Source organism: Struthio camelus, chromosome 12 (genome assembly GCF_040807025.1).
Source record: "Struthio camelus isolate bStrCam1 chromosome 12, bStrCam1.hap1, whole genome shotgun sequence".
Lineage (NCBI taxonomy): Eukaryota > Metazoa > Chordata > Aves > Struthioniformes > Struthionidae > Struthio > Struthio camelus.
In genome coordinates this window covers 8,481,915-8,503,904 of record NC_090953.1, presented here as the reverse complement: position 1 = coordinate 8,503,904, position 21,990 = coordinate 8,481,915, and the positions used below count along the sequence as shown (strand labels likewise).

The 21,990-nt window shown below is 43.3% G+C and overlaps 1 protein-coding gene across 12 annotated transcripts in view; it reads right to left on the bottom strand.

Annotated features, from left to right (window-relative positions):
• AKAP13 (A-kinase anchoring protein 13) overlaps positions 1-21,990 on the bottom strand; it is a 237,025-nt gene that overhangs the window by 65,488 nt on the left and 149,547 nt on the right. For all 12 annotated transcript variants that reach the window (XM_068957951.1, XM_068957954.1, XM_068957945.1 and 9 more), the window contains one exon: positions 1,641-1,722. In XM_068957951.1, the coding sequence (XP_068814052.1) occupies positions 1,641-1,722 (82 nt within the window). The remainder of the gene's footprint in view (positions 1-1,640; positions 1,723-21,990) is intronic.

Here is a 21,990-nt window from a genome sequence, read left to right as displayed (position 1 = left end):
AAGCATTAATGAAAAATGAAAAGCTACAGCTGCTGTAGTTACACTGCAAACGCTAAGGGTTTTATCTCTGTTGCACGTTGCAAGACTTTTCTTTGCGGTCTTTACACTTTCAGCACCAGAGCTCACTCCAGGGCACAGCAACGCACGGCAGCCTCAGGTATGGGTAGGCAGTAACTATATCACTACAAGAAAGGACAGAATCTGCAGAACCTGAGATCTTTCCAAATACTTCAGTCAGACAGGAGAGCACATTTCCTTTGTCATCTTAAAAAACTGCCTCATTTTGTTTATGCATCACAGACACACACGCATATAACCATTAATATATATTTATGTATAGTTACCTGCTTATATAACATATATCATAATATTGTATTGATCAGTAAATATACAATTAATATTGATCTATATAACTATATGATAATATATTTGGCACGCCAAATGCACATATGACATTTTGCAGTCAAATGGAATACATTAACTCTAGCCTGAAGAATAGAAAATCACACTCCGAGGCAAGCAGTACCCAGGGAAACAAGAAGAAAAGAAGCAACATGCAATACTGCAAGTTATCTTCTAAAACACTCCTGAAAAAGATACTCATTGTGCATGACTGTTCTAAGCGCAGCTTTTTTTTTTTTTTAAAGTGAAAAAGTGTTTAGTTCACTTTGATGGAGCTAAAACTTTTACCTAGCATAAATCCTTCACAATATCACTCCCTGGCCTATAATTTGAACAGATTAGGTTTGAATTTCACATCGACACTCAGTGATTTACCCTCTGTTTTTCTCTCTAATGTCTTACATAAATTGAAGGAGGTTCAGGTGAGACCCCCACTCTAATTGCTGCAATGAAAGCAAAGGAAGTGTCTAATCTATGAAAAGTCCTCTCAAAGTCACCGTTAATGGCCCTGATAGCTTACTCCACTTTGTTTGTTTTAAAACACGCATAATTCAATGAAAGGAAACACTTTTTTTCTTATCTTTGACATCAACCTCTCTTTCAAACTTGCCAGGCAAGATTTTCTGTCCCCATGGAACAGACAGGGGATGCTAGCCAGCATGCATGGCAGTGAGCTCAACAGTGCTGATGGGCAGGGTGTGGGAAAGATGACTCTGAACAACCTTTCTGCTTCCTGAAGCCTGGAAATCATGAGGCCTTTTTTTTTTTTTTTTTTTGGGGGGGGGGGGGGGAGGAACAAAAACCAAACCACTTATATGGATCTAAATATGGATGCAGGAGTCTAAGTTTCTGGGTTTTTTTTTTTTTCCTATTCTCACATTTGCACCACATGTCTGTGTTCCCTGACAGACCTTTCAATTTTATTAACAAATTGAAATACTGTCCAAAATACCTTAAATGCATAATTACTTAAGAAGGCGACATGCCATACAACTCACTACAAGACAAACGCTACAGCAGCCATAAGCTAACAATGACGCCTTACAGATTCATTACACATTTTCTTTTGTTTATATATTTTTCCCCTCAAGGTTGAGGTGGAAAAAAAAGGAGGAAAAAACAAAAAGGTAAGAAACAGTGAGGAGAAGGCTTGCAAGTCAAGAGGATCCCTGGGTTGCAGTTCTGCCCTGTGCACGGTGACCTGGGGACGAAGCACCCCTGCAACACACACGGCTCACCTGGAGACTCCCGGGTCCGCCTTGGCTCCAGCAGTGAAGAATCGGGACATGGCTCTAATGAACACCAGCTTTCACGGTTTATCTGAAAGAACAGACAACACCAAATCATAGAAAGGTTACCCTCTCCCACGTCCTAGCTAGCCTCTTCTAAAACATAGTTCTGTATTGAGCAGCAGCTATAAAGTTACAGGCTTAATTTTGTCCCAATAACAAGGATCTCAAAAGTAAATTACGATATTTTTTAACACCACTAAAGAAACCAATCAGATGAGCCCAAAACCTCATTTCTCAGTGGCACGTATCATATCAAGGTGACTCATGCCCAAGGCAGGCGCGCTCAGAGGGAGGACGAGCCTATGTTTAAGCTACTTGTTCAGGATTCAGCAGACCTGCGTTCAATTCTCAGCTCCACTTGTAGCGTGACTGCAGGCAAGATTCACCTGTTTTATGCCTTGGTTCACTATCTACAGAATAGTGATTCCTTACCACGCATATTGCTGTAAAAATAATTACCTTAAAGATAGAAAGGAGCTTTGATAATGTTGAAATGCAGGCTACCGAGGTACTCAAGACGCTGCGAGAACCAGAAGCGCTGTGTGTGTGTTTGACTTTGCATGTTTGCATCAACTCCAATGATGGTTATGTTAGAAAACGGGGGGAAATCCATTTTAACACTAACACATACATCACATGGTTTATTTCAACATCAGCCCTTATCATCTCAGCCCATCCCTCAACCTCTCTGTGACTTCCAGTCTTTCAGCACTGATGACTGATCTGCTCTCAGCCCTCTCTCCCTGCATGTTGGCTATGCCTGTGCTTTACTTTTCCTCACTTGGGATGTTTTATCCAACATCTTGATTCTAAAGTTTGTCTGACTGCCCTTGGCCCAATCCAGCATACATTTTCTACCACTTTTGTCTACAATCGGTTGCCTCTGGAAACCCCCTTGCCACGACACGCTCTCTCTCCTTCAGCAGCTCAGCCGTCTTCCTAGCTGAAATCCTGTTTTTTCAAACACTGGCAAATCTCGTTTGGACAATCCCATGCCCCGCTTCACCAAATCCAGAGGTTTGCTTCACTCCTCCTCGCTTGCCTCAACACAAGGATCTCACATGTTTTATGTAAAAGAAAGCTGCTGAAATACATCACTTTGTCTTCAGATGACAAAAACATTTCTCCTTCCCTCTCCTCTTCTAAAGTAATTTCCTTTTCCTCCTCTCTCTCCGATAGAGCATCTTCATCATTGTCTTTTTGCCTCTAACTTGTTTTCAAATTTCCCAGTGGGTCTATTCCATTTTTTGTGGTCCCTTGTCAGATGATCACCCTCTTAGTTTTCTCATTTGCTTCTCCCATGACACAAGATGCACTGCCTCTTCCTTTTTCTTAAAGGAAACCAAGAATCTCCTACCCTTGACCCGACTGGCTGCTTTGACTAACGACCCACGTCCTTCTCCCTTGCGTCGCGGAGATCCTGGAACTCATTATTTACAATTGCTGTCTGGAGTTCCTCTCCCATCTGGCTGCGTTCCCCTTGCCCGTCAACCGAGGTGGCTCTTGCCAGCGTCTCAGTGACCTCCTCCTAGCCACCTCTCGCAATCAACACACTGTTCTCTGAGTTCTGTCAGCTCCTTTCTACAGCACGATTTTTCTTCGTTAAGTTTTGTCCTCCTCCATACTTCTGCAATGACGAAGTGGGGTTGGAAGGGCCTTTGACAGGTCAGCTAGTCCTTTCCTGCTGCTCCAAGTCAGGCTCAGCTATAATCTGAGAGGCCTTAGGCCAACTTGCCCTTAAAATCCTCCAACAGCAAGGATGCCGTGACCTTCCTAGGCCAGTAGTGCTTGCTGGAGGAGACAGGGAAGGAGCAAAGAGAGTCTGCAAAGGAGAAAAACAAGCCAGAGACTCCTAGGAGGGGCAAAGGGATCCTTGTGCTCTACTGGTGGGAGGCCTCGAGTGACGCCCGTGACACCCCTCCCCGCTTCCAGGCTTATTACGGGCTACCTTTCTTGGGCATACATGCACTGATGGACACTTGCCGTTCCCTGCCTCTGCTCATTAGACCCTTGTACAGACATGCATCTAAGGCCCCATTAGACCCTGATGCACGCGCAGATCCAAGATCCCAGCCTTCCCCGCTCCCCTACCCAACATATTCATATGCCCACACTTGCATGCCCATCTTCCCCCTTCTTCTGCTGCCCCACACCATCTTACTGCACATACACACACCTATACAGGCTTTGCTGTAGTATCTTCACTAGCGGACATATTACACACACATTAAGTGAGGGGTGGAGAAGGAAAGAGAGGCAGTAGACAGGCAATCTGAAGTTTGAGAAAGGGTTTTGCAAGCAATTACTTGGAAGAATGATTTCTTATTTTTCAAAGTAAATAAAGATGTTCAGTTTTAACTGCTGCACAGATAGTAGATTACATTTCAGATTTGTTTAATCAAAGAACTTGCCCTGTTGGCACGGCTGAGGAGGTGTCCAGTCTCTAGCAATTAAACTTCATTACAGGGTGTGCACATACTTTTCAGTCATAAAAGAGCACTACTGCTGGAATCAATAAATATCACCCTAAAATTCTTTTTCTCTTTCAAGCCAAAGTAGAACCTTCTTTGGAGCAGATATCTAACATTTTCTTAAAGGCAAATTCAGAGGTTCAGTCTGAACACACATAGTAGTATAAATGCCAGTTTGCCTAAATTCATACAAATGAAGAAACCACTCATTTCAGATATAAAAATCAAACTCCTTAATGGTTTGCACCTTACTTTCTCTTGAACTGAGTATGACCTTCCTTACACGTACACCAATGTGGCTCCACCAAATTTAAAGGAATTTCTCCCAGTTTATATTGATATCCACTACTGGAAAATGGTAACTAAGTGTCCTGTTCAACAAAACGGTAATCAGCAGAGGGAAAGTAAAAATCAGAAGACTTAAGAGAGTGTTCAGAGCCTATCAGGTGATTGGTGATAGAATGAATTAAACTAGGCTGAATTCACATTATATTTTTTGCCTCTAATAGAACTAGTTGAGTCATTTACTGAAAATGCATTATAGACATTGGCATTTTTTCAAAAAAGATTTGAATATTTTTCCCATTACCCCGCCAGCTCTATCCTTTGTCCTGTGACTTTGCCAAGTACTGAAAAGGTCTGTTTTTTCTACAACAAAAAGTAATGAAAGAGTAACAGTGAGGTTTAATATACTGCTGTAGATATACCTGACTATGTACAAAATAAAGTAGTAATACCTTAAGTAGCTCTAATTCAGGGATAACAATCATCATCATCAAAATACAAACGAAGGAAACCACCACGATATACAAGTATTCTCTATTCCAAAGAGACCAGACAGGATTTGAGGGAGGTTTACAGCATGCTCTCGGGTGGTCCACATACACTTAAAACACACTGAAAACATAAAAACCGCTATCCACGGCTGAAGATTCATTACTGGACTCCCTCTTCTCTAGCCTCATCCTCCTGCTTATAGTTGCCCAGGACTGGTGAAGAAGCTACAGACACTAAAGGCTGTTGAGGAGATAGTTATAACATAAAGTACCTCAACTTCTAGGGGTGACAAATCCACAAGAGAGGTAATCAGAAATGGTTTTGTCTCAGGAGTTTACAGACCCATATGCATCATACATAACAAAACCGTTCCGCCCTTCTTCCCCGTTTTGCTAAAAAAAGTCCGTCAACAGGACAGCAGGTGGATGACCACGGAAGACGTTAAAAAGCCCACACTTCCCTCACTGCCCGCACTGATTACAGCCCGTGGCTTCTGGGCATCCCGAATCTTTGTGGCTGGAGCACGGAGGACGCAGCGGCGTTTAGATGGCAGAAGGGAATAGGAAACACTCCCTGGGAACAGAGTTTCAATATGCAGCTTTTGAAAGACTGCCAGGAGGGAACCAGCTATTTTTCCATGCAGAAGTCTGTGTTTATCTGCAGCTAAGATGCTGAATGAATCATGGAAGCACATCCCCAGACACTAAAAAGCGAATCCCAAAGGATTTTTTGTTTGCCTGTGAAACATTAGCAGACTAAATGTTCAGAGAGGGCTTTAAGACACTGACTGGACTTGCCAGCATTAGACTGTTTGATTTTGCTCTCTGAGCACACACGTATGTATTTCCTGACTCTCAAGAGACGTTTTCCTGCAGACATTTAATTTGAAACTTGAAGTGACTGAACATAGAAGCCTCTTTGCCTAAGAAAAGGAAGACACTAAGCAATCTGCTAGACAAAAGGGGCTGCTGTGTTTCCTATCATGTGGGAACAATTAGTGACCATCAGCTCTTATTTCCCTCAGCTGGAGCAGAGACTGTCCATTTTCCAGACCTCCCCGAGGCTCTTCCTTCCTTTCTCTTTGCCCACCGAGCCCTCGAGCCCTCGCCGCAGAGTTATCCAACATCCCGGCGGGATGCGCAGCCCTGTGCAACGCCTGCCCGCTTGCAGGGGAGGCATTTCAAAACCTGCTGCAGCCGTAGGCAAGAGAGCTCGCTCCAAACACCTGTTTTAGAAGGCTGGACACTGCCGTATTCGCATGCACTCCTCTTGCCAGGAGCTGCACCAGTGCAAGAGGTGACGGCTCTCCTTCCAAGAGAGTCCTTCGGCATCCGCCCAGCAGCTGCCTTGACAAACGCTGCCAAAGGCACCGTTTTCGGCAAGCGCCGCGCACAGGCGCGACGCTGCTCACCTATGCGCTGCGTAGCCCCAAAGGTGCCCACCAGGCAGCAGTGCCCCTGTGCAGCACCGGCACCCCTTTCCAAAAGCAACCGCCTGTGACCAGCGCCAGCTGCCGAAGCTTTGCCCTAGCGTAACTTTAAAACGCAGAAAGGGAAACAACCATGGAAAAGTCCTCTTTCCTCCCTGCTCTGGTTTTATTTTAACTATTCTGATCGCACCTCCATTTCACAATAAAGAAAACACACCTACCCCTTGGGAAAAATTCCACTATTTAAAAAGTTTGCAGTTGTCAACCTCAGTGGTAGCAGTATTAATCAACACGAATCATTTTCAGAGAAGAAGGAACCAGACAATTTCAACTTTCATTTCCTAGCAAAACTCTAGAGATTCATCCGTCTTCCATATTGTTTTAACTTTGCCCTAAATCCACAAGTTTCCATTTCTCTCTTTCTCTTTTTTTTTTTCCAGCTTCCAAGCTAAATTCTACCTTGCAGCTAAAAGCAGATACTACTACAGGTAGGAAAATATTTAGTATAGTAATTTTAGCTTGCTTGGTGTATCATTAGGTACTTGTACACCATACTCTGCACTAATTAACAGTAGGAAAGATTAGAAATATCCATCAAAGAACAAAAATAGCGGAAAGAAAAGCTTTTTACTTTAACTGCAGCTATAGCTTTATCTAATATACAGACATAATACAGTGAATTCTTTTTCAATTTTAATGCAAATCTTAACTCTTCTTTCACTGTCCCTAAAAATTTCCCATAGGATATCACTTTCACGTAAGCAATTTCTACGTGTAACTGGAATTCAAGGTTTATTCTGATATGCGTTTAACTTCACGATTCCATTCACAAAGGAATAATCCATTTGCCTCTTGCTTCCGGAACTGGAAACTAAAGCAATGGCTGATTCACCTGCCTTACCAACCACCTTTCCAGGTGCTACAGCAGCAGCATAACGAGCTACGGTAAAGATGAAGTCCTACCTCCAGCATGAAGGCTAGAACACTGATTTACCTGCTGCCTCTTGATCAATGCTTTCTTACATGAGAAAGAGGAAGAAACACCTGTCAGGTCCCAAAATTGCCGAAGCTTTTTTGGTAACTTTACAAGCCACTGCTTCAGGCACAATCTAAACATGACAATTTTAGCCTCAAGACAGAGCTCCTTCAGAAGACGCGTGCCCTACAGAACAGTTGGTAGGAACCAAAGTTCCTTTGCAACTTTATCGAAGAACAGATGCAACCAAGGCAAATAAAATATCACCTATAAACATATAGTAACTGAAAGGATATAAGATCATCTTTGTTCCCAGCTTGTTCCAATTCCCTTCTCCACCAGCTGTTTTTTTGTCCTGCCACGGTTATGGACTTCCCCAGGTTAAAATGAGGCAAAGAGCATAGGCACCTACCACTCAAATAAAAGAAGTCTTGTAAGAATCAATCAACAGGACAAAACAAAAGCTATTTGGTGCTCCCTAGGTATCTTGTTACACTTTCACTCAGATCAAACACTGCTAACGGGTTCTATTTGGTTTTGCTTTTGTTGTTAAGATATTTATTTGCTTTTCGACACTTGACACTTAGGAAACTCTGCCACCAAAACAGTGATCTAGATAGAGCAGTTTTATGTAAGTATTTTAATTCTTAAGAACTGTCATCCCCCCAGCTCCCTGCTTAAGGGTCTGATCCAACTCCCATTAACGTCAAAAGATGTGACTGTCACTGACTCAGCCTATTGTTGGCTTACATCCCTAGATCACCAAAATTTAGTCTCATCTACTGGGTATGTTAGAGAAAGTAGAATAAAACATGAAGAATGACTACAAATTAAGATCAAAATCAAAATTATAATGGTAGCTCTCACTAGCACCCCTCTATTTTAAACATTTGCTCTATTTATAGTCTACATTCTGTGAAGCAATGTGTGCACATATGCACACATATATGGACACTGAGTCATATGCAGGAACAGACAGTATAACCCACAGTTTTGAAACTCAATTAGGAAAATACTAGTGGGAACTAACAAGAGTCATATTTTGTTCTGAAATCTAAGCTTTGCTGAACAAAAACTAATTTAGGGAACTGATGACTTCAGAAGTACTGAAGTCAGATAATTATAGTGAATTACATTTCAGCCCAGGCATCCAGATATTCTTTATAAAGAAGATTGTGTTTTTTATACAAGCAACCAACGTTGTCAAGGGTACCAGCTCTTTTCCCAAGTATAATTAAGCGGTCATTTCGCACAATAAGCGGCATGCGTACAATACATGTTCACTTTTTAATCGCTCCTGGCGGTGTCGGGAGATTGAGTCCTGTGGGCTCCCAGAATACTGCACTGAGCATCGTTAACATGAGAGTTGGAAAATGGTCAACAAATCCAGCTGATACAAAAAACAAGTTATGGTTGTTTGTGTTTTGGGTCCCAGAAAACAAAGGACACGCTGACTTATGGGAAAAATACTTTCATTCCCAAACAATGTGAGTTAACGAGTACTAGGCCAATTTTAGCGTAGATAACTAGATCAAGGATCATTTGAAAATAAAATATTTAGATGTACTGATAGAAAACCTCATTCCTTTTTCATCTGTACTTGAAACTAAGAGCACGAAGTAAAAACCATAAAAAAGGAAGCCACATTATCATACAGCAACCCACCGCCTCAGGTAAGAAAGGAAAGCAGCAAAAAAGAGAGAGAAAGGAAATTCTCTCCCATGAATTCGGATATCTAAGTCAGGCTGTGTTATGCAGTCACTTTGGCTGCTTTCCGATTTCCATGCACTTTGCCAGGAAACTGCTCGAGCTCCAGAAAGCTGTTACCGTGACAGAACATTCCCAGACTGCCACCTTGCCATTTGGTGGAGCACTTGCTAATTTTAGATTAGAGGAGGGAACACTAGGACAATTAGCCAAGAGCCATTTCTGGCTCTCGCTCTACCCAATCTTAAGACAAAATTCACATTCACACTGTAAGATAAACAGCAACACCCTTCAAGCACCACCAAAAAGCACAGGCAAACAGAACTGACGAGAGGATCCATCGTGCCTTTTTTGGCAGAATCCATCTTTCAGGGGACACACACAGTCCAATCCAAAAACTGACCGGTGGAAAGGAAAATCCTTAGCCAAAAGGCGACTTGCCCACAAAAAGCACCTGCAGTTTGTGAAGTTTGCAAAAGAGGGTGGGACTGTTTAATGGCAGAGGACGAGGGGACAGGGAAGACAGCCAAACAGAGCTCTCAGAAAGAATATCCGATCACATGCTACAAGAGGTAATTTGGTCACAGGGATGATATCAAACCTTTTCATGCCAAATGTTAACACCCCAAAACCTCTACACGCTGACCGATAAGATCTCCACCTGCTCCCTGTCTCTGCAGAGCCCAGCTGCAGGTACCTTTACGACGGCGAATAGATGGATGAGTTCAAGACGCGGAAGCAGCACATAAAGAAGTGTAAACAAGCAACACCATACCTTTAACAACACAACATCTACAGTCCTGTCCACCTTGGAAATGTCGCACAGGCTGTATCGCCTCTTGTGGCGTTCGTACATTTTGTCCAGGAAAATGCAACCAGAGGCAAAACGTTAGGAGCAGAGCCCACCATGAACTCCAGGATAAACTCGTCAAGGCATATGCTCCAAACCTCTCACATATGTGTCCAGAGGAGTCCCTGCGTCTCAGCACTCTCTGATTCACATCAGCCTGTCCAATTCTCTTAACAGGAAAAAGAAAATCCCAGAGCTGCGACTGGTTGATAAAGTCTTCTTGGAACAAGTCGCAGGCAGCGCAGGAATTTATAGCAAACAGAAGATATTTTGAGAGAGCTTATGTATATGATTTTTTTTTGAAACTGCTAAGAATGGTACCAGCCTTCCTGTTGTATTAATAATAACCAAAAAAAAAAGTTTTCCAGGCAATTTTGATATCCGAAAAGCACCAGAATGAACTTCTTGAAAGAAAGGAGATCAAAAGCCAGATGTGTGCAACTGGAACCCTGACACTCCAAGAGGGGAAAACAAAGGTAGGCTCAGCCACGACGTGTCTAATGCAGGGGGGAGGAAAAAAAAAGCTAATCACCATATCCAAAGTAAATACTTTCACCAATGGGTTTTTTCTTTCAGTGTGCCTGGATGTGAAGGAAACAATTAAAAAAAAAAAAAAAAAAGAAGGTACTTTCCTCCTTTTAGAGTTAGTCCACTGTTCACCAGACAGGAGGGCTCGGTTTTGCGTTAAGCTGAAATTTCTAATGACAGCACAGGGCAAAAGGAAAGAAAATAATGAAATAAAGCCACTCCCTCCTGATTTGGACTGGGATGTCACTACTTGCCTTTTTAGTACTGCACTAGAGTTCGCTGAGCTTTTAAAAAGCGTCTTTGCAGTTGTGGGAACATGATTCATCTTTTCAGAGACAGAAAAAAAAAAAAAAAAAAAGGGGAGGAGGGGGAGAAAAAGCAACAATCTTCCCTCTCCAGCTTCTTCCACCTCAGGCTTCAGCCGCTCAGTATGTTCGCGCAGTCCAAAGGCGTGAGAAGCGAAGGTATGTATTTTCAGAGCAGTTAGGAGAGGAAAAAACGACTGTTCTTCCCTCTCCCCCAGGCCAGGTGAATGAAAGACAGAGAACTGCAGTCTCAAAGCTTCCCCCAAACCGGAATGGAAACTTATGATTTAATCAGTTTGGGGGGGGGGGGGGCGAGGGGGAGGAAATCAGCCATTTTCAGTTTTCTTCTAGGTTTAAGACACAGAAGGATGAGCCAAAGACCCCAGGAACTTGCTTTCGGGGAAACATAATTCTCTCGTTTGCTTTAAGCTGAAAGGCAGAGGGTTTGGTTTTGTTTTTTAACAACAAAGTTTCTGAGTCTTTTTCCTGCTGGGCTAGTCAGAGAGGCTCTCCCCCCTCTCAATAGCTCATTCACATCAGCTGGGCCCTGCATGCATACTGCCACATGGTTTCCTGTTTTCAGCTGCCCCCTCGCAGCCCCCTTCACTTTCCACCCCACCCTGACCTCTCAAGGGAGAAAAATCTTTCCATACTTCCCTGGCTTTAGACATTCCCTCATTCATAGATTCAAAAGGGAACGGGGGTGGTAAAAAAAAAAAAAAAAAAAAAAAAAAAGGAGAAGGGGAAAGGGAGGTTTTCTGCAGCTGGATTCAAATGCAGGAGTTTCTACGGAGCACAACTTGCTGCTTTTCTGGACGGAGAGATGGAAACGTCGGAAATCGTTTAACCTGTGTTGCAAAGCTGGGGCTGCGAACAGCGGAAATGCCAACAACAAATCAACATTTAATTGTCAAGCTAAAAAGGCATTTGTGACCAGTGCCTAGTGATCTGGCACATCTCCTGCTGTTGGGATTCGCTCTATTAATAGAGTTTAGTTAAGGATTTCTAAGTCTTTTCATACAGCCCCTTAGGGAATGGCTCAGTGGCCCAAGTCCCCTTAGTTGTATAAGGCGCTTTGTAACCGCCAGCTCCAGTTCTGGCAAAGACGACTCAATCCTGCATCCTTCCGAAACAGATAAAAACCGAGTCTTCTGCATTTGAATGCAAGCAGATTCTTCCGAAGAATGTCTAAAACCAGAAATCTTCCTGACTGCTACGAGTGGACGTTTAAGCTCCTCTCCGTCCAGTGCTATCCACTTTTCTGGCTGTTAGTAGCATATGAACTGATTCCCAAACGCACACATTTGGTAAAACACTGAAAAAAAGGGATTTTATATTAATGTAAACTCTTATTTGGGGCTATCCTGCATACAGTACTCCCAACCTGTAAGATTATGCAAAAGCCACCAAGTTACCCTGAAGATTTAACAGATTCCCTTAGCAAGCTGACAAGGGCACCCTTTTCTAAGGCTGCAGAATGGCTTAATAACCAGCCACCACGCAGAGGTCCACCATTTGGCATCGCTATCTGAACAAGTCAACACCCAATGGAGTAGGTTGTGAATTTAGAGCGTTTCAGCTCCTCCAGGATAAATGATGCAGGTATGCTCTTACCTAGTCAATGCGAGGTATCTTACCCCGCTTTCATTAGGTCCCAGTCTCTCCTACACAACCCAAAGCTTCATCTACAGCACAACCAGCTGCACTGAGGAGGTTCTCCTCTACGAACCTCCCTTACAGCAACAACCCCCAGCACCAGATACCGGCCAATGACTCCGCTTTCTTCAGTAACGAATAGAGCTTCTGCTTTCAGTATTAGGACACACACAAAATGTGGTAGTACTCGGGGGACTTTCTGGAGCCATCAGTTTTCTCCACCAGTAATGAATCCCAGCAATCATGTGCCCATGGAGATGAGAAATCAGAAATGGCTGTGACAGCATTCCAGCCCTGCAAACGCTACCATATAAGGCTGGGATTTCCTCAAACCTAAATTTACAAGACAGGAACCTATAAACAAAGATCGTGAATCTAGTTCAGGTAAAGGAGTTTGTGGCAGTCACTGCGCCCTAATGACATTCCAATTTTACATCATGCAACACCCTTTTTTTTTTTTTTTTTAAAGTTTCTTTGCAAACCAATCTAATGACGGCTGCTGATATAAAAGGCCTCTACTCATCCACAGACCAGGATTTATCCAAATGACAACTGCACAAGCTGTCAGAGCACTGCACTTCACGCGCATCACCTCCGAACTGCGGAGCCGCTCCGCCAACGAGCAGGGAACGTTCAGCTCGCACAGCTCGAGCGATCCCTACCTCTCGAACGAGACTGCAACGGGAGCCATCAGCACTAACTACCACAGTGGATTTTCCAAAGAGACGTGAGAGAAGTCAGATCTGCAGCCGCATCTACAGCAAATCTTTTGCGGCTGCAAACGTATCTGCCCTGTCCTATAGGACAGGAGAAATGAGAAACTTCTCCAGCCAAAGAGGAGCGGAGCCAAGGGGACGCACTGGGAGATGTGCAATCTTCAGAGCGGGAAGGCAAAGAGAGGAGGCCAACTTTCCCAACGCGCCAAAATCTTCGTACGGTCAACAGCCACGAGTGACCCAAAACATGCCTTCTCAGGGCAACGAGCTGCGTCCTGGGAACCCCAGCGACATCGGAGACCGGCTGCCCTCCCACCCCAGCAAAGACGGGGACAGCCCGGGGACAGCCCCGGCGCTGGTCACGCGACGGAGCGAGGCAACCGCACTCGAACCGCTCGCGAGAAGCACGTGGCTCAAAGCCACAGGCTGCCCACACCTGAGGGGGAACTGAGAAAGTTTTGATGCACGGCCGTGCCCTGCCTGTGAACCAAGACGACGACCTGCGTTCACCCGTAATTACCGTTGTGATACAGCGAGGATTAAGGGACAACTGCCAGTTGATCCAATTCAACTCCTCTACACCTTCAACCACAGAGTGAAATGATCAACAAAACCAAACAAATAAACTGCTATTAAAAAAAAAAAAAAGCCCTTCTTTCTCCTCTCTTTTTCTTTTCAATTAAAGCTTCTAAATCCCTAATTTGTTCCGAGAGGTTTGCTGCGGTTATGTTCCTGACTCAGAGCCAAGATCAGGAGGCCAGTGACGACTACAGACACCCTAAGTCCACCTCATTTTAATTTCCAGACTTTACTGTTTGGGGAGGGGGGAAAAAAAACCCTAATATAAACAGACAGAAGATAATGTGCCAGACACACTCCCGCTTGGGGGACCATCACCCTCCTCCTACGTTAGGTGGGGCTTTTGCTGCATTGTTTCAGTCTGGAAATCTCGTCTTCCATATACTCTTACATACACGCACGCACTGCACACGCAGAGGAGACGCAGGATACACACCCAGCCGGGACAGAGCAGAACAAAGGTTTCCAGTTTCTTTTGTATATCTACTTAAGGCAGTCCCCTGAACACTATATGCATGTTTACACAATATGCAATATTTACGTGGGCACAAACACAATGCACCAGACTATCAGAGGATAAAGATTTAAAAAAAAAAAAAAAAAGGAGTAAATAATTCTTGCTTTCTCTCCTCCCCACTCTCCTTTTATGAGAGTTGCTCAAAATGGAGAAGAGACCCGACGAGCAGCCCTATCCATTGGCTGCTGATGCGACAGTTCTGGGCTCCTTATTGAAAACATCTGGAAACGCTGCGTGGTTTTGTGCAGCCAGGAGTTTGAAACGAACCAATCATTTCATATCCAAACCAAAGTCCAGTGCTGCAGATTTCCAGGGATGGGGGAAAAAAAAAAAAGAAAAGAAAAAAAAGGAAAAAAAGTGCTCAACTGCACCATATGATCTTTAACTCATTCAGATAAAACTCCTCCTCCTCCACCCGCTAACAGACCTCTTAATGACAAGGAAATCATGGTTATGCTGAAACAGACAGCACTATTGTTATCTGTTTCAAATTACATTTGCCATAGAGTTATGAAACACTGAAAATGATGCAATCTGCAGAAATACTGAGGCTTTCTACCATTCTAAACTGCGGCTCTGATAGGAATTAATGGAGCAGCACATGGAAGGAAAAAAATGTGCCATCTCTTAAACAAATCAAACCCCACTTTTTGTCACTAAACACTGGAGTTAATAAATTCATCAGATAAAAAAAGGGAATAATTACAGCTTAAATTGTTCCTTTCTTTAAGAAAATCAACTTTTTGCCAAGTGTTTTAAAATTTTTTATGTTTCTGGCATTTGTAAGGACAGACAAAACAAAACTTTTTTCTGAAACTAAATAAGGCAAAAGAAATCTGCGCTCAAATACTGCAAAGCCTGCAGGAGAAGCGCGTCCAATCTGGAACGGCACGCACATTCATCGTGTTTGTTGAGAGGCAGGTCAGCGATGGGGAGAAAAGAGACTGAGACACAGACGGTCAAACACGGATTTTGGAGACGACCAGACAGTTGAACGTTATCGAGTGCTGACGCTGCAGACGTTTGCAAAGAGTCTTAGATGTTAAATAATGCATTTTTCATTCTCACACCAAGACTTTAGGACAAAGCAAACTTTTGAGACTGATCGCCTCCCAGTTAGCCTGCTCCATCTGTGTGCTGGGATGACATTTCGGTCGAGTGTCGCCTCCCTCCCTCCTGCTGCAGCCCAGCCAGCCTGCGCACCACCTGGCGGCATCCTCTTCATCACCCATGTGGCCCCCAAAAAACAAACCAAAGCCCCTGACTCTGAGGAAACATTGCAGCGTTTCCACAATCAGAAAATTATTTCGGTCAGTTATGATTTTGGATGCCCCAACAAGGCAGAGCACGGGAAGAAGAGAAGCCAGGGAAAAGGACATAGACGGGTACCCCACAATGCACCGTCACAGGGAACTAGTTGCCTGGCAAACGTCTGCTGTCATAGAGGGGAAGCTCAGCGGTGCAGATGACAAAATTCATCATCCCGGGCCTTCTCGTTGAAGAGGACCTTCTTGAGACTACACAGGCCCAAATTAATCACTCAGCCAAATCTTTCGCAGATCCAGTCCTGATCTTCCAACGCGGACAGTCCCTACTCTTCTAGATATTCCCTATTTAAATCATTCAGCTATTCATGCAACGATTTGGAAAGAGACACTTTTCCTCACAGAATAATATCATACTTTGGAACGGCCCGACCAAACTGAATTTTATAGCCAAACAAACCATCATACAGCTGCAGTCTGTGTTCAAGCTCAAAGACATAACTGTCTGATAAACAGTTTAAGGACCTTGAAGAAGGAATGAGAAAGATTTGGAAAGTTGTCAAACATATGGATTTGCGGATCACATATTTTAAGAAAATACAAAAACACCTTGAGATCTTCAGCCATTTCCTGACCTTCACTTTTCTAATATTTCTCAGACTCAGTGTGCATTTCTCAGGAATTTCTATTGTGCAAATAACCTTTAGAAAAATGCCGAAGCTTTTGTCTGCCGCAGAGCATGCCTGCACATCCTTTCAGAGGAAGTAAACTGCCCATCTTATTGCTCCCAAATGGTTACAGGAGAAACACATCCCACGCAAGAGATTAGCAACCTCTCAGCTGATTTTACATCACTTTGCAACATATAGTTCTGTCTTTACCAAAAATAACTGCAAATCAAGATGTCTAGCTGGCTGAAGTGCTGTGGGATCTTGGACAACACCACAGATATTTATTCTGCGTGTTACGAGAGTCGAGAGAAACACTTTTCACTGTCAAACACTGGACATTTTGTATTGCGCCGTGAATTCCAGCATCCTGAATACTGTGAGGGGAAAACATGAACGTACAAGCTGGGAATAGTCCCCAAAGCAAGCTGTCAAACAGCACCTGAATTACGACCTGCAGTACCGAATGAGCATCCCAGAAACCACCTGCGCTACCGAGCTCTGCCTGCACCTCCTGCACACCCTCCGGCACACCAGCTCTCCCTGCGCGCAGGCATTTCCCATCTGGGCATGAGGTTTTATGCTCTGCAGCTTGGGCAATACATGAAAACATTGTGGGTCTTTTGTAAGGAACCATAAGTCAATTTTCAACCAAGACGTCTGGATGGGGAATATTACTTTGGTTTCACAGTTGGCTTAGCCCAAGGTCAAGCTGCACTGCTGCTGAAGGGTCCACCAGAAAGCAACACTCCAGTTTTTTGACCTCATCCAATATGAAAGCTGGTCAAACTAGCTTAGTTTAGATTTCACCTCATGCTTTTAAATTGCTGATAATTAGCCTGCGAATTTTACAGTCACACAGATGTTAAAAATTCAGTAAGAAATACCTTAAAAAAACCCCGAAACAACCCGAAAAGCCTCTGGAGAATTCACAGAGAAAGAAAAAGCATAAGGCAGCTCTGTGCAACATATAGTCAAATCCAATCACCAAGCAATGTCTTTGGTCTGGAGCACTGGAGAGGGGAAAGGGACTGGAGTTATTTGGTGGCAGGCAGGGTGTGAATAGCAGATGGAAGAGGAGGATTGTAAAAAGGCGGTAGCAGAGGAATACCAAAGCCAAGGTGGCGAAAGGAGGATGGGAACAGGGATAATTCAGCGAGAGGGGCAGCCAAGAGAGCTGGATCCGGAGGGGAGATTGCGGTAGGTGCAGGAGGATGGTCTCTTAACAGAGCTGGGGAGGGAGAAAAGGGCATTAGCCAAGGCTGGGGGCATTCACGACTGCTCCCTTGCACAGCCTGTGTTGTGAACACCGCTGCTGTTACGTGCTCTGCAGTAATCTCTGTTTCCAGTGGCTGGTTACCAATGATTTGTCATCATGAGCAGTGGCTCAATGGAGCCTACTTATTCTCAAAGGTGTTGCTGAAGCCCAGCGTCTTTACCAGCCTGCCTGTTCACGTTCCTCACCTAAGAAAATCCACACGAGGAGAGAAGCAGCTTTGTGGGGTCTCTGCTCCTCCTGCATGTAGGGCAGAGCAGGCGTGGTAAACCAAAGGAGGGATCCTTTTTAGGGGATCCTTTCTGGAGCATCCTAATCCTCCCCAAAGTCTGCAGGGGTGAGCCGGTGCACAGTGAGGAGTGGCTGATACGAACTAGCCCACCTGAAGGGAGAGAGACGCCAAGAGAACCGTTTTCTGACAACACTGTGATAAGCAGCACCTTTCTTACAAAAACCTAAAAAAAATTACCTCCTAGCATGCACTCTTAGCAGATCCAGGAGGAGAAATGCCAGCTCCTTCATCTGCAGTATTGCACAGGAAAGAGCCCTTGTCATATGGGACATAAAACTGCTGAGAGATGCCGGTCAACACAGAGAAATGATCTTTGCCAACGTCCCAGCAAGCCAACGAGTGGCCACCATCACTGAACCATCTCACAAATGAGAATCTGCTATTTATGGGCTCAGTTCCTTAACCACCTACCAAACAGCAGCTAACACAAAGCAAATAACAGAAAACAGAGCTAGTACAGGATTTTCTCTCAGAAGAAAACACACAGATACAAAATATGACTCTTCAGTGGGACTATATACTGTTACGCTGCTAGCTATGCAAACGATGGCGAATCAGGCCTCATACTCTAAAGGCGGCATTGCAGCTTCTGGGATCTGGAAAGACAATGACATAAATACAAGTGTTTAAAATAGTGAATTGTATTTATAGGAGTTTTCAAAACATTATGCAAGCCACTCGAAACTGGTTTGAATAGGCTACCCACCAAATATCTGAAGGCCTGCTCAATCCACATAATACCCAAACAAACAGCATCTGGCAACTCTTCCTACAGAAGAGTTAGACTGGGAGATCACGGCATTTGTCTCAAACTCAGGAACAAGGGGATGTTTCTTTAACTATAACGTTGACGAATTCAAAACTCAAAGGAATTTTTTTTTTCATTTTTTATACCATGCATAATAAAAAAGCATATTCTGACATCACTGAGAGAAATAAAGAGTACAAGAAAGAACTGATTTACAACAATAAAAAAATATATACATTCCCTTATATCATAACAATTACAACACTCTTGAAAGAGTAAAGCCTTATAGCTTAAGATAAAAGATTAAAAATTAGGATGAGATTTTGTGCAGGAAAAAAGATCCCCTCACATTCGCCAAGCGCAGGAAATATTGTTACGTTGACTTCAAAAACAATGGCTCAATACCCATTGTTGTAGGCACGACACAGGATCAGACCGACATAGCCCGATCCACTCTGGAAAGCCTCGCAGTTATATAAGATTTGGTTCAAGGATAAGCTTGGTGGATGCTTCTGTCTAACGAACTACGTATTTAGCTAAAAAGGGAGGCAGGATAGCAGATTACATAGATGAATTGGCGGATAAGTCCAACAAGAATGACGTACAGAACTGGTGAGTAAAACTACTAGACAATAAAAAAATGACACGTTTTTAGCTGAGGAAATTAATTTAACTTTTACCATTCTTCTATGCTTTCAGTTTAAGCCACTGTCGTCAAACTGAAAAGCAGAGAAGGGTCATTCAGATGAATAAATCATGCCAGAAAATGATTCAGTTTCCCTCCTTTCCCTCCCCTCCTCCTTTTAATTGAAGTCCCTAGGATTCGGCCCCCGGGAAGCCCACACGACCCAGTGCATTGTCCTGGCCGGGCACTCTGTGAGAAAGGAAAAAGTTATCACTTCTTTCATCTAGTAACCTGAAAATCTGGAAGGGAAAGTGGTGGGAAAGCGGAGCGCTGTATAAAAGCACCCACCATACCTCCAGGTCAATTTTTTGCTTGGCTGCTAACGAAGGCAGGACATAGAAGACACTGTGCTATTTGTTTTGCACTTCCAAATTTTGTGTTCGTTTTGTGGGGAGAAGGACCTCAGACCCCACCAGTCTGACTGTGGCTAAGACCCGCTCTCCCTAGTGACGTCAGACCCTCCAGCTCACCCTCCTACCTACACTCTTATCCCACCAATGTTTTCATGCCCTCTCTACATGCTTTTGGAAACTTGAAATAAAATCCAATACAAACTCTGTGAGGAGGCATTTTCATTCCAGCTCCTGTCTGTGAGGTCTGCCTTAGGACCACATTAGTATTAATTTGCTCACTGTTTTATCCATTTCCCCGGCAGTCCTCTGTAAAGAATATTAAACAAACATGTCTTTACGGCGCAAGAGCCCAGGAAAGAATGTTGACCCTGCAGAAAAAAAACTCTTTTAAAACATTTTTACAGCACTTTTATCTTTCTGGTCTAAAAATGTCTATGCAAGGTAAGGATTCATAGAGCGCACAAAGAAAAGAGTGCTGTACTCAAACATTGTTCAACATTGCTGTAGTAGTGCATGCTAGCTATGTTTTCCCCTTTAGTCAAATGTTATTCCTAAAGGAATAACATTAGTTATTCCTTTAGTTAGTTAGTTAGTTAGTCAAAATATTCCTAAAGGCATTTCGGGAGATAAAGCATACATACAATTAACAGCCAGATATGCTGAAGCTTAATCATTAGTGAGGAATTTTCTCAACTGCTGACATCGTTCCAGAAAAACAATAAAATATTTATTTTTAAGTTTATAAACTAACTATTTTTAAGTTTATAAACATAACACATGAGTTATAACTCTTCTACCAGCTTTTCATAGATCCCTTCATAATAATAGTTGTTCTTGCAGGTATCATTCCTAACTGGAATACTTGATCCAAACCCAGTTCCTATTCCTCTGCCTTTAAATAAAAGTAGAGAATGCCCCTGGAAATACTAGTCAGGTCAATATAGGTATTTTAGGAAAACTTTGGCTTTTGGGTTTTTGTATTCCCCTTTTTATCTTCCTATCACATCTGCCACACTTTCATACAATTAATAATTTCAATAAATAGAAAATTAAATAGACCTGAGCTAGTGGGCAGTGATAACTGGAGATGAAAATGGCAAACAACAGCATTCGATATATTTGCGAGTCTTGCGAACTTCCAGAGGTATCTGACTAATTTGGGCCATGCCGTTCCCAGGAGCTGCAAAGGTCTCTCTGTGCTGCAGATAACTGGGCAATTTGCTCTGGAGTAAAATGGATCATCTCAAACTTCTTGCCAGCAACTACAAGCAAAGGGGTTGTTTGTGTTCCTAGGAAGAAGGGGGAAAATGTTCTGGAGCTCTCAAAAGGGCTAAAATCCAAAACATTTACAAGAGTCAGAAGCTTTAAGAAAGCTCCCAGATAATCAACAGAACCGACGCCAGTGCAATCAATGCAAACCACCGTCGCAGTGTCTGGGAGGACTAAAGATTACACAACATTGCTTTGTAAAGGAAAACGTCCTTTCCACTATGAAATGGTTAAATAATTCATATAAAACCCTTCTATCCAAAGTTAGAATTGCTGACTGTTCAGCTAGTCCTTTTGGCTATTATGTGGCATTAATCTCTGCTGTTTCTGAAGTTAGCCTTTAGGAGAAAAAAAGGCAACTTCAAAACATGCAAAAATTAATGAAACCCATATGCGGTATACTGTCATTATTCCATGTTTATAAGAGGATCAGGTTTTGTTAAATGGGCTTATTTAATGCAGACGCATAAGAAAAAATACTCAGCAAAAGATCTGAAAGTTACTGAAAGAAAAACATTTTCTTTGTTAACTCGCACAGCCAGTAACAAGCAAAAAGACACAATTTATTCTGAAAGATTCTGTATATTTTGGTGCAACTTTGTTTACAACTGCACTGACAGCTTATAAAGTTCTCATAAGCAGAGAAATCTCCCTCAGATATATTTTAGCCTTGTGACCCTTTTCACCCCATGCTGTATTTGAGCTGGGACAACCTAAATATCAGTGGCTTATGGAAACATCTGTTGGTACAGGCACATGATTTAGACTTTTTCAACAGCTGTTGTTATTTTACACTTTTTTTGGTTAAGGCGAACGGTGAGACTGGAAGAAAATATTAGCTGGGCTTCTTTCTGGACTCACACCCCTACTCAGTCGACGAAGGCAGCGCCCCATTCTTGCCCCTTCCCTGGCATTGTGAAAAAAAAGGTAGAAGGCACCCCAAATTAGAAATGAGCCCTTGAGCTGCAGAGCTCTGTTTAGTCTCGGTTCTTGGTCATCTGCCACAGACAAGAAATTAAGAAAATAAAGCTCCCGGATGGGCGTCAACATAATCTCACTTATTCACCTTGATATTAACCTAAAAATATCCTCTGCTAAAGCTGCTTTCTTCCCTGCGCAAGAGAGCCAATAACCTGCGGCACTCTGATACCTGTCGCCTTGGCTCCCCTTCCCATTTCCCCAACAGCTCGCCACAATAAACCCCAGATTTGTTCTGCCTCCCCTCCTGC